Genomic DNA, 17,102 nt, shown 5'->3' with positions numbered 1-17,102 from the left:
TACAGGCCTAAACAAAGTTTTCATTATCAAAAACGACATTTAAAACTAATAAAAGCGGAAAGCACATAATTATTATGAATTAGGCCTACATCTGTATAGGCCACACTGAATTCGTTTTAAAAGGGTTAATTACAAATGGAGCGTAAATGTTAAAGCTCGATGTACAGTAGGAATTTGTCCCTTAACTAATATCTAAAAGTTTTAATTTAAAGGGACATATTCACCATCCGTTTGACCAGAAAGTCCCAGAAACTGGATTTTTTTTTAGCTCAGATAAGGATGGGTGTAAGTTACCGATTCTCCTAGCTCTCCATATTGTCTAAATTGGGCCAAAAAAAAGATCTAAAAATTGACGCTGAAGTTGTGCCTGACACTGAATGTCCCTTTAATTTTTAATGAGGCCTTTTTAACTGTGGTCTGGAAAAGGGGTGGTATACTGACTTGCCAGATTATAATTATGTTCACTCGTTTTGCTTTTCAATTTTACCATTTCCGATTGAAAGTTTGACAAAAATCGCTTGATAAATTACGTTTTGAGGAAACTTAATGCTTAAACTATGCACCTCTAATAAATTCTGTTGACATGATTTGAAAATAAATTGGTAAATACACAGCTTTAATCAGGCAACACAATTTAATCACATGACCTTTTTGGAAAATGTCGGCCGACCTGATTTTCGGTAAAATCTTGAACTTTCTTAGTGTTTTGTAGTTTACTTCGTTTTGACAGTTCACTTTATGAACTGAATTTCGAAAAAGGCCTCTTAAGAAACATATTATTTATCTTGAAATATTTTGTTTCGATGTTTCAGGGTCCATTCCGCCTTTCTATCGTGAAGTTTATGACATCGTCTGCCCAAACCAAGAACATGTTGACAGGGAACTTTTTGTACAAATGCTTGTTAAATCAAGCTTACCTAAAACAACCATTATGCAGGCAAGTATTTATATGTTTTGTGAACTATTGTGGTTTTGAAATGCATTTTCCTTATTGCTCAAATCGTCATTATGAGTAAGAACATGCAAAGTGGGTGTGTCTGTCATATAAATGGATGGTAAGTATTAGCTATTTTTAGCTGTATAACTTATAAGTAGGCCTATATAACATGCTATGATTTATTGCATCATACATAGTTTGTATTTGAAATTAAATGCAGCTTTTATTTCTATGGCTTGTTTACATGCTTGGAGAAATTTGATTGCTTGCCAACTAGATGATCCAATGCGAAAGTGGATATTTGATAAACCATTAAACCTGCTAAGACTTTAGCTTTGTAATTATAAGCCGTTCTATATAATATTCAATAATTTATTGCAGGTTTATTGGATTGCCCATCATATGGTCAAAAGTTGAGGCCTTTTATCACATCAAAGTAAAAAATTAAATAGCTTGGCCCCTTATCAGACATTTATTTTGACCTTACACTATTTACAGATATGGGAGATGGTTGACAGTAGTGAAGGCTCTGTAGCCAGAAATGGTCTTTATAAGGCCTTAGCTTTAACAGCCCTTGCACAACAGGGCAAACAACTCAATGAGAAGTTGTTGGAAAGTTTTTCTGGCCAAGGTCAGTTATACAATTTTTTATTGAAATTAACATGTTTTGCAGGGTTCTACAAAATATACCTGATCCTGGCTGACTTTAACTTTGTAACAATATTTTGATACCAAATTTATTAGCTGAGCTTAGAATATTTTATATAAGCTTAAGTGGATTTAAATTACATAATTTAAACATTTTTTTTTATAAATTTTGGTTAGCATTTCAAAAGTCCTTCATTTTCCATTTGTTATATTATTTTCATGGTTTTATTTTACTTGTTTTAGAGTTGCCCAAACCAGCATTGGGTGATTTGACTGATCTAAAGAATACCAGTATGAAGTTGAGAAGACAGAAGAATCCTAATGTACTAGGTTTAAATTACAGTGATCTATGTAACTTAGATACTGTTAAAGTGGAACTAGTGCCAGAAAAGAAGGGGTTGATATTAAAACATGTAGAATATGAAGTCACTAGCCAAGTAAGTGCAAAAATTAAGTTGCGATTCATCTTGAAGGGCATTTGAATCAGTTAGATGACAGGTTGCCCTTTGGTATGATTAACATTCTACTTAATTTACTCGATTATGACACCGTATGACACCATTGGAAATGGAGCTACTGGCTTAATGACATTAATTGTTATAAAATAGCAACGAGTTGTTCTTAGGCTTGTAAACTTTTATGTATCATTTAATCTATCATGAAACACTTAGGACGAATTGTGCTTATCTTATCTTCATATGCCTTTACAAATTACCTGCAGTTAACTGGAACCAGTTCTTGATTTATTTATGCTGTTTTCATGTTGCTAATTTCTATTTCAGAGATGGAAAACAACTGTATTAAGAAGATACAATGATTTTATTTCATTCCATGAATTGTTAATGTTAAGATTTCCATATCGTTTAATTCCAAGATTACCACCAAAGAAAATGATGGGAGGTAAGAATTCAACTGACTTGAAATTACTGGTTTAATGTATTATTGACAATATTGTCCCCACCCCCTGCACCCTGAAATGAACTAAAATATGTCATCATAATTAAAGCTTGCCATACATAATAGTTTTTTTTTTGTTGGGTTTAGTTGTTTGATAAATGTAAGTAAACAGGAGTGAAAAACTAACAGAATATTCTACAATGCAAAAACAATTTTTGGGTGCAAAAATATCTTTTTTTAAGCACAAAATGTCATATTTGGTATATTTTGTATTATATGTCTATAAACAGTACTACCTTCACAGCATACTTTATTATATAATTAACCATAAACAGACCAGATGTAATTTTTTTTTCAATTAGGATTTATAGATTCACACATGTATAATCTACCGATGCTTTCGTGTTTCTCCTGCTTTTGCCCTACTGACCAGATGCCTATGTCTGTCGATTTTTTGTGAGATAAAAATCTAATAATTTTGGTAAATTTGACCACTAAACAGAAAAAAAAGGTCTTACAATTTTGTTTTCTATTGTAGCTAATAGAGAGTTTATTGAGCAGAGAAGAAGATCGTTAAAAAGATTTTTAATTATAGTGGCTCGTCACCCCCAAATTAATGATGATGAATTATTAAAATTTTTCTTAACTTACAATGGATCTGTATGTATATTGATATTTTTTCCATGGTATATTTGATTGTAGGGAAACTGAACATCATAATGTAATGCTCAAAAGAGATACTGATTAAGCTTATTCCTTCGATTCATCTATGTTTGTGTGTTGTCTTCATTGAAAAGAGTGCAGACAAAAAAGAGACTTACATATGAAGCAACTATTAGCATGTAAACCCAGTTGAAAAACCCAAATGCAAAGTATTATCAGGTATTCTGGAAGAGTGGGCTAAATCTGCCCTACTTTTAAAGCTCTCTAAAGTAATTTTTTCATGGAGTTCTGTCCAAGAGTTGTCATCAATCAGATGAAAAATGTAAATGGAAAGGGATTATATTTGATATAAATTTTGATTGTAGGATATGCAGCATAAAATAAAAGAACATTTTCGAGGGAGTCCAGATGAGTTTATGATTAGTAATTTAGCTAGTAAAGCCAAGGTGTTTATTTCTGTTTTTTTTTCCTGTTCAAGGAGTTTGCTCATATGCTAATTGTGTTCAAAAGGATGATCTTGGTTGTACTTAATTGGTGGTTTCTGTTTATTCAGGATTCATATAATCCACTGTTCAATAAAACAAGTTGAAACAGGGATGTGACATATCCATTCTGTACGGTTTCATTGACGCCTATAGAGTATAGATGGAACCTGTTCAGAACTCACAGATCGAGCGCCACCCTGTTTTAAAGCTGACGTACACAGAAACTTTTAAGTGACTATATTGAACAATGATGCAAATGAAACTAAATTTTTGTTGTTTTTTTGTAGGATTTAGTGCCATTAGATACCCAAACCCAGATATCTTACAGTAAACAACATATCCAGTTGTTGTACAACGGTGTATCTAAAATGAAAGATATATCTGAAAGAATGGTTGTGAGTTCAGCAGGGTTTGCTACAGACATGTTATCATTTGGCAGTGAATTAAGGTTTGTGTGTGTTTTATGTACAATTATTATGTTATCGTTTTTGACCTGGCCTGAAACTTTCCAACTTTGATTTTTGATTGAGACAGGGTTGCTTTCTATGTGAATTCCTCAAAGTGTATTTTGATACTGAAACAATGTGCCGATTCAAATATATGATATTAAAGGGAATGTAAAGAGGTTTTCTAAACTTTTCACATGTGTCTTGGACACTAATAGCATCATAACATTTTCAGACATTTTAACAGACTAACGAACATATCCAGCAAATATGGCCATATCAACAGCCCTTATTTGCACCATTCCAGTTTTCAGACAATGATATCCAAACGCCTTTGCAATAGTGACGTGATACTGACGTCTAACTAAAAATTGGAATCTTGCCAATCGATGATATCAGTGATCACATTAAAAGTTTAGTAAACCTCTTTACATTCCCTTGAACTACAAGTTGATGTATGCGTGATGCATGTGCGTTTCGTCTTTTGAACATGTTTATGATATTGTAAATGTTTTTTTTTTATAGTCAAATGAGTAATGATGCCACCCCAGTGACAGCCTGGGCTACTGGTAATAATGATAGCTGGACACATTTACAAAAAGGTTTTAAACATTTATCAGTAGAATATGCAGCTTTAGCTGATAAAGCTACACATGAGGTAAGCTGTTTACATTTTAAAACAGGACTTCCCTTCTGATTAGGTATTAGGGGTTGAGAGCCAACACCGGGCTGACTCTAATAAGCACTGGTACAGGCATCAGAATTTTTCCTACTTTGAGGAGGATTCGAACCCACAGCACCTAATGGTCTAGTAGACGGCAATTCAACTCGCTACTAACTGAGTTATTATTATGGATAGAAAGGAATAGAATATTAATTAAATTTGGTAAATATTTATAGGCACTAGAAGCTGAAGAAGGGGTTGTAGAAAAATTATCATTATTCCAAGATATGTTAGTGGCTTACAGAGTGAGTACAAAATTGAAACGAACACAATTTAAAAAAGGATTTTGTCAGATCACAAATAGCAAGTGTATTTGATCAACTGTAGAACTAAGAGAACAAACAAAAAATGAATTCCCACATCAACGATATATTTGATAAAAACTTCTAGATGGTGATATATAACTTTGCCATTTGACATGTTCTCTGCATTTCCACTTTGTTGGACTAATTTATTATTTTTTGGCTGGATTTGGTTTGGCCAGAAGAATTTCAAAGCCAGGCATTGAGCAGCCTTTTAAAGCAAAGATATTTTTTGTAGGATTTATGTGATAGACATGAAAAAGGTGTACTCAATGATCACCAAAGAGCAATACAGAAAATGGGGCAATATAAGAAGAAAAAAATGTCTGCAACTGTAAATACTGCTGAGGTTTGTGTTCATTATTTATTTAATCAGCTTATGGTTACTTTTTTCATTTTTGCAGTTTATATATCATATTAAATGCTTAACAAAAAATCCAGATGAATTTAATACTGTAGACCAAAATTAAGTAACAGGTGTGCTCGTCTTACAGCTCAAGGTTTGAGTGTTGAATCTCACTTCAAACCTTATGCTTCAGCAAAGTTTGCCTGGAGCTAGAGAAACTAAGACAATTTTTGTGTATCTTACAATTTATCATGTATATAACTTCTAACCAACCATTCCCTTCAAGCTTATTTTATATTGTGCTTCAATCCTAAATGAAATTCCATCCCTTCCTTTTCTAGACAGGCACAGTTGAACAATTAGAACAGAGAATTTTAGATGTAAGTCTTATCTTTTGATTGTATAATGTAGCTTGATGGATTCTAAAATGTTTTTTTTAGCCTTTTTATGTATTCAAGATACTTGTAACTCATTTCCAGCCTAAAATTCCAGTGATTCCAATAAAATAGATTTGTTTGGATATCATTTGAACTTAAGCCACCAAAATTTTCGGCAAATTGGAAAAAACGAATTTAGACTTTAAAATGGAATGGTACAGCTTTTGTGATGCCAGATCTGGAAGATTTTTTACAATCTTATATCGTGGGTGACAGCTTGAAACCTTGATAACGATGTATGATGGGAAATTACTTTTCCAGAAAAACGCAAAAAACTATTTGTACGCGTATTTTGTTACAATCTTTTTTTTTCTTTTTTTTACCACTATACATGGTATTCATTCTTTGAAAATTTAAATCTCTTATAACAATTTGAGTACTCCAGCCTATTCAACCAATAACATATATAATAGTTCAGTATACAAGGTTTTTCGTTTTCAACCGCATTACCTCATTACGAGGTTTTAAATCTGAATGATTATATTTGATTAGTGGTTTTTGGGTTATTTACAATCAAGCTGAGAATACGAGGATTTGATCACAAGATCTGCGCTTTTACGAGAGCTTTCTAACGGTACCAAAAAGTAAAAATGACCAAATATGGCATATACAAGGTTTCAATCAGTCACCCACGATATACCAATATTGTAGGTCTTTGCACGTAAGTTTGTAACAGCTGCACAACAAACCCTATCCATTACAATGCACATGTAAATGAACAACCAAGTGGTGAATGATATAACGATACCAAATTAATTTCCAAACCATTATTATGATCTGTTTGAGAAATATAGAAAATTGCATTGGAATTGCTTCAAATAAAACCTAATTATTTCCAATAACTATTGAAAACTGCTAAAAATAAGTTGGTCATGTTAATATACAATTTGAAAAAAGTTTAGAGTAAAATAAAAATTAAAATATTTTGACGACAATCAAATATGCACAAGGCGTATGAATTTGCCAAAACTGTGTAAGAAGTTGTTTTTATTCTGGCTCTTTTTAATTTGCAGCAAGAAAGTCAAATTGCCAACATGGAAAATAGGAATTATTATTCTTTACATTGTCTTCAAATGGAAACACAATTGATACATGGTAATTTAGACATATTTTATGAAGTTCTCAGTACAATGGCAGACGTGGAAGCTAGAGCACATTCAGAGGTAGGCGAATTTTGTTATTTTGGGCAATCTACAATTTGTATCTACAATATGCATTTTACAAGTATATAACCTCATGCTTATAAAGATAAACACACAAAATGTGATTGGTTTGCATATTCATTGAACACTAAACATTGAATATTAAAAAAAAAAAACCCAAAAGTCCAAAAACTCAACATTTTGGTGTCTGTGTTATAAACCTAACTGTTATTTTATGTAGATGGATTGGACATTTTTTACGTTGATAGAGATGTTTCCAGATTTACTCAGAAGTCAGGGGTCAGAAAGAGTGCCCACAATTTTGAGCAAAATGGATTTTCTCTAATATACTTGAGGATTAGATGGAGGGGTAAATAGTACAATGCCAGATTTACTAGAGGTGCTCATCTGCACATTTTACAACCTTGAAAATTGAATTGAATATATTGCAGTATTCCAAAACACCATTTCATTTGTTTGATTTTTTTTCAGTTGGCAAATGTTTGGTCAGCCGTGAGACCTCTAGTGGAAGGGTTAAACCCTACAACTGTCTCGAGTCCATCGTCGCCTACAACAATATCGCCTATAGGTTCGCCTCTAAACAGTCATACTGGTATTACAATGTAAATAACAAGCAAACAACTGTGATTAACTATTTTTATATCATTACCATTTTCTACTTTAATATGATATTTTTATAGAAAAATATGTACAAAATATTTTTAAAGAGATTCTGTTGCGTTCTTATGAAATCAAACTGTATACTGATCATTACCTGTCCATATAACACACTGATAGATATTTTGTTTAGTTTATTTTCTGTGGGTTACTTTGCTCATTCTGTAAGTTTTTTTTTTAGACACAATTGGCATAGAAATTTATTCAACATAATGCAATATATTGGAGGGGTAGGTTTTTCTATTTGTAGAATTCTATAAGTTATGCATATCCTTGGAATATATTTTGGTACCTTGTGAGGCACATCGACATCATAGAATATCTGGTATTGTCTTGATGGATTCATTTTTCAGCTATTTATAGATACTAAGAGTTATTCCAAATTTGGCTATTTTCAAGGTGAAAATTCTCTAAAACTGGAATAAAAAGTAACAGTTTATATCAGGCCCTGAACGTATTGATATTCCATCTGTATATCACATTGAGGAACAGGTAAGGCAAGATTTGTTGGACTACTTATAGACATGCCTTTTGTTACAAATGTCTATAGATCCTTGTATGAGGGAGGCAATCCACAGAAAATATATCTAAAACAAGATGTCTAATTATAAAAATATGTTCTTCACCAGCTCTCTCTTGGTCTCAATCTTCACTGCTTTTGATGTCATGAAAACATTTTGACCTGTAATCCCTCTTCTTAACTATTTCTTCCTTGATAAAAAAAAATGTATTCTGAAAAGGTTTTCAAGACTTCTGAATGTGTATCAGAAACATTTATTGTTTCTATCAACACCATTCTGATTTCTCTTTCAAATTCTGGTTTCAAGAAAAAATTGCTGAAACCATTTGGCTTCAATTGCATATGCATGACGTCTTCATTTGGTTAGGTTTTCCAAAGTTTAAGGAACCTCAAAATAAGTTGTGGTGCTAGTAGAAGCTATAATTGTCTCTGATACACTTACAAGGTCAGAAAACCTCATCAGTGGAAATGAGATCCAAAAAATAATTCCTCATTAAAATCAAAGTAGCTCATAGTTATGTTATATTTAAGTTCTTGCACTTTGTAGAAAATCCACTTTGTTTGTAGTTTTAAGTTCACATTGATATAATTATTTTGTGTTGCAATGTATTATTAATAGCAAAATTAATATTCTGAACTTGATTTAGATTTGCAACTTTCTTGACCAAAGTGGATTTGGGCTGAAATGCTAAAATCAGTCATCGTTTTATTTTTTATTAGCTTATTTTTTTTAATAATCACTACAGTTAGGGTCTAAAGACAGCCTTCTTGAACATTCATTTGTTCAACATAAGGTGAATTCAGTGTCTAATGCTTCTCAGAATGCACCTTTTGTTCTAGTCGCAAAATCCAAGCATTACAGAGGGGAGGAATTTGATTGGCTGGAAGTGTCATCAAACGTATGAATGTTCTAAAGTGGCGTAAGATAATATCAATATTAAGACATCATTGATAATTTCTGCCGGCAAGAACTTGCTACCTGCTTTACAAAAACTTAGCTTACATGAAAACGATGTGAAATACAGCCGTTTGATTGGTTAGTTAAGCTGGATTTAAAATTGATAGACCAATCAGATGGCCTGATCACCTAATTTTTCATAAGTTCAGTTTTTATTAAATATGCTCAATGAAATTAAGAAAATTCTATCCCCTTTAAGGCAAATTGGAATATTTTCAGTTGAAATTTTAAAACTATGTAAGCATTTATAATAATCTTATTTATACCCTGTGAATTAGTTTAGTTTAGAATTGGTCTTGATTATTTAGTGCAAAATATATAGTAAAATTGAAATAGGTGAATTAAAGAAGGTTTTCCTATTTCCTAAGTTTTTTGACAGAAAGTTTTTATAGTGGTAAAATCATTAATATTCCAGTTTTAATAACCATTCCTGTTTTAACTTATTATAGCTTGTGATCAGTATTCGCTTCACCTATTGCCAATTTGCCATCCCTTAAAGCTTACATCTATCGATTTTAGTTTCCATTGAAAATTTGTATTGAGAAGTTTGAAAAGTCTGTCATTTTCACAATATCAAGACATTATACACTGCTTCTAATACCTTGACATCATTGGGTATTTTTCTTGTATTTTATTTTTCTTGAAAATTTTGTGAAATAATTGTTTTCTGTTGAGAGTTCTGATTGGCTGTCTTTGTTATTGTACTATCCAATCAAATTGCTGCATTCACAATATTTCATAATACAAGAAAAGTGCCTAATGATATCTAGGAATTTAATGTCTTCACATTGTGTGGTGATCTGTTGATTTAAAATGTAGTTAAAGATATTTATACTCATATGAGTCTAGTTAATGGGATTGTAAAGAGATTTTCTAAAAGTTTTATGTGTATCGGGAAAATGGGTTTAGTTTCAAATACTTAAAATATTTTGGTGCATATTCAGTTGTTAATTTTGTTATAGTTAATATTTTATTCAGAATAAGGGTTTATTTGGTGCATATCATGATCTGAATTTAATTTCTCTTTTTCATCGAATTACTGCTGTCAAGTTTCTATCATCGAACAGATTTTCTCTAGTAAATTTTGTGCCAAGTGCCTTTAGATGTAGCAAAGGTTTAATTCTGTATTTTCATTATTTTTTTGCATGTTTTTTTTAAGTTTGTGTTTTAGCCTTAGTATTTGTATCGAGAACACATTTGCCACTTCCGATATCTTTGGTTCTAGTAATTCCAGACAAACTTGATAATATCACTATCACAAATACCATTAAAGCCAAATTTTAACGTAAATTTTATCGTAAAACGTTTTTTCTCAAATATGTCCATAGTCTTCAGAAGTACCAAAAATTCTTGTGTCTTTTCTGTATATAACAGAGTATCTTCGAATGACAAGTCATCATTTTAACATTCAAGCGCGGATAATTCTGGACACAAATGGATTTGAAGGTTTAAAATTTGACGGTGAAATGTGAACACTATTACTGATAGGCTTAACTAAAGTATGATTGGTCAAAAAGAATGGCGCACTTGTCCCTTTAAGTGTTTCTGATACACATACAAAGGCTTAGAAAAAATTGAAGTTTTTGAACTACATGCATGCTTTTGGTGTTTGTTAAATTATTAAGAATATAAGGGTTCTATTGCTTTATGATTTAACAATTTGGGATACCTACTTTAGTACAATATGATGTACAGCTTGTAGATATTAAAGATAAATTGCCATAATATATGTATATATGGCAAGCTTGGTAAATAGGTAGTGCATAATCAGCTTATGTACTAGAATAAATTTGATCTTTGAAATTATATGTCTCAGGAAATTTAATCGTTGTGCATTCCTTAAAGGGATACTACCTCTTAGAATAAACCTAAAGTTTAAAGTCTCTAACTTGGTCAATAAGTGTATATATTCATCAGTTGTACTTAACTAGTGCCATGACTAAAAAATAGAATCTCTATATAAGACAATATAGCCATTAAACCAAGTAATTATTTATATAAAAACGCTTCTAAGCATGTTTCAATAATTACTTAATGAATTATTACTTTAGTTTTATGGATTTATGGGATTATAGAGGGATTCTGTTGATAGTTATTACATCAGGTAAGTCTACTGATGAATCTTAACCAAGTGTAAAAAATTCAATTTTTGGGTCATTGGGTAAGAGGTAGTGTACCTTTAAAGTTATCTTGTCAGACTCTTGTTGCACTTGCTTTAAACTTTGTTCAGTACAAAAAGCATTGGTAAATGGATACTGTCAAAGTTACCATTGTAATCAATCTAATTAATATTAATTACAATTTTGTTTCTTTTTCTTTTACTGAGATTTTTTTGTTTTCACAGTAATCTGACAAGTTCTCAACCAAAGATTTGTCCTAAAGGTAGTATGTAATTTTTACCAATCAAAGCGTGTCATGTAGAACCAGTTTCTTGATATCCCACAATTCTTTATCAAGAAACAAAACGATTTGATTGGTTAAAATAACATCATTGGAATGGACTTTTGGTAAAAAAAACTCTTTAGATTGCAGTGTAGACTAGAATTATCAAAAAACAAAAGAGATAGATTGTAATCTAATATTAATTAATTAGATTGCATTGGAAGATATTTCTGCATTTAGTTTTGACATTTGACTATTGTTAACTCAAAAAAGTACACATAGGTGAAACAGATAAAGTTTTTTAATTAAGGATTTGCTTATTTCATAGAGCTTAATTCCAGCCATTTGCATCACTTTTCAGAATGAGATGATGGAAGCAGTTAATAACAGTTCAAAGTTAGATTGCAGTAATTCCTTCAGGAAATTTTTTAATTGCTAACAAATTATGCATTAGATTTTCATTATGAAAAGTGTTACGGATAGCTGAAATGTTGCAATTTGACTGGGGAGTTCTGCATGTTAGAGATTTGTGGAATCAACCGGACAGTCAATAAAACAAGTTGGAACAGAGTTCAGAATGTATTCCACTTGTGCGGAAAAAAATAGAAGGTGCAGATAGAATTATAATTGGCAGAGAAGGAAATTTTCGCTTTCAAATTGGCAGAGTAGGAAATTTTTTGCTTGATTGGTGGCAGAATTGAAACAGACAGAATCTGTTTAGAACTCTCCAATCGAGCCCCATCCTGGTCAGTAATTTATGCCTATATAATTTGGCGATAGTGGTTATAATTATTATTAATGTTAAATTTGAAGAGTATTGTATTAAACATGTATATCAAAATGAAATCTTTTAAAGATGTTTATATATCTATAATCAGGTGCTTTATTTGTTTATAAATATCCATTATATATCATTATTACTATTATTATTATTATTATTAGCACCATGTTTGTTTTGTTGTATTTATTAAAATTTATCAAATCATTATCTGATTATTTTAGAGAAAAAAGAATTGGAAAAATGTGGATGTTGGTAAGAACATTCGAAACTTTATATGACAGCTTGGTTACATCAAACAAATGGTGGTTGTGGATGTTCTAATCTCAGTCAGTGATTTCTAGTGACCTTGAATTAGGCACCTTTCTTTATTATTGTAACTGTAAATGGTTTAGGATAATTTGGAAAATATCAATGCCAATGCCATAAATTTTCAATATAGAAATCTCAGTAAATTTTCATTAAAATGTAAGATTTATTTGCATAACATAACAAGGAGCAAATTCAAAAATTAACAAAAGAAATGCTAAAAATATGCACATCCTAACTCTTTAACATATAATATATTTTCTAGACACATTCTGGATTTCTTAAAGGGATTATAAAGAGTTTTTTTTTCAAATATATATTATGTGTATCAGGGACACTGATAGCATCAATTTGTACCATTTCAATTTTTGGTCACTTTCTATGGTTCCTGCAATTCCACTAAAGCTACATGTTTGAAGATGTCAATAATTGCAAAATGTGCTTTATCTCATGAGGACCTTTGCTATTAGTGATGTCATCAAGCACTTAAGTTTTAGTGGAATTGCAGGTACAGCAAGTCCGATTCAAAATTGAAATGGTGCAAATTGATGCTATCAGTGTCCCGGATACACATAAAAAATGTAGAAAATGTCATTATAATCCCTTTAATAGACTAGATATCAACTTGTAAAATTCAAAGATAACATGCAATTAAAAATAAAATTATTTACAATATAAAATTATAAAAGATATATACATAATAAAATTTAAATGCATTGATAAAATTGAACATTTCTACAATATAACTACAAATTTTTTAGAAAATTTGGTGGTCAAATTCATTAATGTTAACAAAAGTAAATAAATTTTCATACATGATGTATAAAAATTAATTGGCGGTGAATTTGGCATCAGAAAATAATTCTTATTCAATAGCAATACTGCATTGATGACCATCAGCAATACTTCATTGATGACAATCAGCAATACTTCATTGATAATCATCAGCAATACAGCATTGATGATCATCAGCAATACTTCATTGATGACCATCAGTAATACTTCATTGATGACCATCAGCAATACTTCATTGATGACCATCAGTAATACTTCATTGATGACCATCAGCAATACTTCATTGATGACCATCAGCAATACTTCATTGATGACCATCAGCAAAAGTGTATTGAACACCATCAGCAATACTGCATTGATGACCATCAGCAAAACAGCATTGATGACCATCAGCATTACTGCCTTGATGACCATCAGCAATACAGCATTGAAGACCATCAGCAATATTTCATTGATGACCATCAGCAATACTGCATTGATGACCATCAGCAATACTGCATTGATGACCAACAGCAATACTGCATTGATTACCATCGGCAATATAGCATTGAAGACCATCAGCTATACTTAATTGATGACCATCAGCAGTACTGCATTGAAAATCATCAGCAATACAGCATTGAAAACCATCAGCAATACAGCATTGAAGACCATCAGCAACAATTCAATTGATAGCAATTCTAAACTGAAGACCATCAGCAACTATTCAATTTGATAGCAATTCTGGACTGATGACCATCAGCAACTATTCAATTTGATAGCAATTCTAAACTGATGACCATCAGCACCTGTCTCTTATTCAATAGCAATACTAGACTGAAGATCATCAGCAACTTTTCAATTTGATAGCAATTCTAGACTGGCACAATTTGGCAATTCTAGACTGATGACCATCAGCAACTGTTTCTTATTCAATAGCAATACTAGACTGAAGACCATCAGCAACTATTTCTTCTGAATGTAATGTTTTCACTTTTCCAGTACTTCTGTCTTTAGATGTATGTGTTAAAAAATGATGTCCTGGGTGAGCTAGGCTAGTTTCAACTCTTACTGTAGTTAAATAACCACTTTGGTTTGGTTGCTGAAATAATGAAAAATGCAGTAAATCAGTAAATATAAAGCATTTTTTTCCTTTGTTGCATCTATTTTATCATATACATTAACATGTCAATGTCAACAGGCTTCTAAGGAAATTTGTGGTGAAATGTCAAAGAGCACTAGAAATTTTCTCTGGTTTAGATCCGAATTAGAAGATTTGGCGCCTTATTCCATAGCAGACAAAAATCTACTTTGTTTTTTAACGTTCAAAATTATGCTAAAATCTCAAATTAAGTGAAATGGAGTTTAACGTCCTACTTTTCGGAAATTTTGCCAGGATAGAGGCATTAGCCTAATCTTTTTGACTTCCAATTGTTGAGGGATCTTTAACGTGCCTAGTCTGTAGCACACGGGGGCCTTGGTTTATTGTCTCATCCTACAGCAACACATCTTTTCATGTCAGCCCCCCTTACCTGCATTACTGACAAGTGGTGTCGAAATCTCGATTTCGTTTACCTGATTTTTATAACTGTTAGCATTAGTATAGGGACTTTTCTTGGCTTTATGTTTCTTCTTCTTCACTTGAAGTGGAGGAAGATCTAAATAATTCTCTAAAAGAAAAGAGAGAAAATCTTCTCTGAAGCAAAACAGAGTGTAATTTTAACCCAACAATGGAAGGTAAGTTAGACTCTCTTTCTAATGTGTGCTATAAGTGAATTGGTTCTTTTACATGACGTCATTTGCTTGGTTATGTCGAATATATGATGGCTGTGAGTTTGATCAGCATTTGAAAGTTTGATGCCTTCAATAAGTCATCTTCACTCATATTTCTAGTTTACTCAGCGAAGAGGTTTGGCCAAGGACCAGCTGGTAGAAATCATCCTTATTTGTGAACCTAAGTTGTTATCCTTTCTTTCTTTCTTAATCTGATAGGGCTAGTTTCGAATTTGATTTTCATTTTTTTGTTTATTATGAATACTTTATACACATCTACATTCATGAAATTTATCATAAACTGTAGATTCTAGAGTATTTACATGGAAGTACAAATGTACAGACAAACATTGACACAGAGAGATAAAGGTGACATATAGACATACCATCAGAGAAGATATCATGATAAGGAAAGTTTTCACCATCACTACTATAATTATGAAGATTTCTAGGTTGGTAAGATTTTACTTTATAATTATCTACTTCATCTTCTTCTTCTTCAAATCTCTACAATGATCATTTAAATCAAAACGACTCCAAAACACTTATTGCGGTTTAATGTTGTTGCTACAGGCTGTGTAGGTTAAAGATCTACCAACAGTTTGAAATCGGAAAACAGGAAGCTAATGCTGCTGTCATGGCAAAATTTAGCCCAATTAGGTGCAGAAAAGTAGGATGTAAACCTCATTTAATTTAATTTCATTTGCAATCAAATTTTTTGTTGATCAATCCCATACCAGCATTATCAAAAAAGTTATTTCATTGTACAAATGTAAATTAATGTTGCTTTATACATTAGTACATAACTGAGTCACCATAGGCATTTTTATGCTCCTATTATGCACCTACCTATGTCTCCAGGGCATATACATAAATACTAGATCATTCTTATACTGCCATATGCACACATTAGTTCAGTTCTTAATATTTTTACAAAAAATTCTAACAGAATTACCTGTCTCGTATTCTGTGCAGATGAAAAATTAGGTTGCTTTCTTTCAGAGCTTGATTTACACACTTCATCCATTATTTCTTCTAATAAATCACTACTTTCCTCTGAAACATCCAAACATAGCACATAAAATCTGTTATAACTGGGGCCTTGTTCAACATTCAAATAAATGATTGTGCAATGTCGTGCACTGTGTCACAGCATATTCTTTTTTGATTCATATAATCACTTTAAAGAGATCTTCAACATGCATAGCCTGGACATAGCATAGGAGCCTTGGGTTATTGTTCTATCCAAACAACTATCTAGGCCCTTTGTCATGTCCCTGAGCTGCATCACTGACAAGGTTGAAAGATCTCCACCTATGGCCTAAGCCATGATCAAACTCTGATTTGGAGAAAATAAAAGACATACCGTCCTTACTAGGGCTACACATAGTAGTGTCTTGTTGTAAATCTTGTTGTACTTTCTTGAGTTCATCACTAACCCAGACTGTAATGAGATCAGAATCAACACTACTGGCACTGGGAATGTCCACTTGATCTTTAAAACAAAGATTAATCTTATCAGACCAGCACATCATTCTGGGGCCAATTCAACAAGAGAAAATAATATCTTTAGGTAGTTCAGGTGGTAATGAATACAATACGAGTCTTGCTTTAATATCATTTACTATTTACCTCACAACAAAATAGACTATTCTTGTTTATGTTAAAGATCTATTGTAATATCAAGACTTATATTCAAATTTTCTAAATTCAACTGCTTGTGATAATTTTAATTAGTCTAGATCAGGGATAATTTAGAAATTTTTGGGATGTTTCGTAGTCTGGCATTTAATTTTCTGACCATTCTAAGTGGTTCTCCAACAGATTGCAGAGAAAACAGAATATCTAGAAATTTTAAGGATTCATATGGAAAAGGGATTTTGAATTTAGCCGAGATAGTATA

At 31.8% G+C, this 17,102-nt stretch overlaps 2 protein-coding genes across 2 annotated transcripts; one reads left to right on the top strand and one right to left on the bottom strand.

Moving 5' to 3' along the window:
- Positions 1-1,008: 1,008 nt before the first annotated feature.
- Positions 1,009-7,654, top strand: LOTGIDRAFT_175283 (hypothetical protein; the record flags this gene model as incomplete). The annotated part of the gene is made up of 14 exons (XM_009056147.1): positions 1,009-1,055; positions 1,319-1,373; positions 1,436-1,568; positions 1,829-2,022; positions 2,368-2,485; positions 3,021-3,142; positions 3,511-3,591; positions 3,918-4,078; positions 4,602-4,734; positions 4,977-5,045; positions 5,341-5,451; positions 5,790-5,828; positions 6,899-7,048; positions 7,520-7,654. The coding sequence occupies 14 exons, from the start codon at positions 1,009-1,011 to the stop codon at positions 7,652-7,654; spliced, it is 1,548 nt and encodes a 515-aa protein (XP_009054395.1).
- Positions 7,655-14,354: 6,700 nt separating this feature from the next.
- On the bottom strand, positions 14,355-16,734 carry LOTGIDRAFT_175282 (hypothetical protein; the record flags this gene model as incomplete). Its single annotated transcript, XM_009056146.1, has 5 exons — positions 14,355-14,528; positions 15,002-15,096; positions 15,586-15,706; positions 16,155-16,255; positions 16,566-16,734. The coding sequence occupies 5 exons, from the start codon at positions 16,732-16,734 to the stop codon at positions 14,355-14,357; spliced, it is 660 nt and encodes a 219-aa protein (XP_009054394.1).
- Positions 16,735-17,102: the final 368 nt, after the last annotated feature.

The sequence above is a fragment of the Lottia gigantea genome, assembly GCF_000327385.1.
Source record: "Lottia gigantea unplaced genomic scaffold LOTGIsca_264, whole genome shotgun sequence".
NCBI lineage: Eukaryota > Metazoa > Mollusca > Gastropoda > Lottiidae > Lottia > Lottia gigantea.
This window is presented reverse-complemented; position numbering and strand designations above follow the sequence as displayed.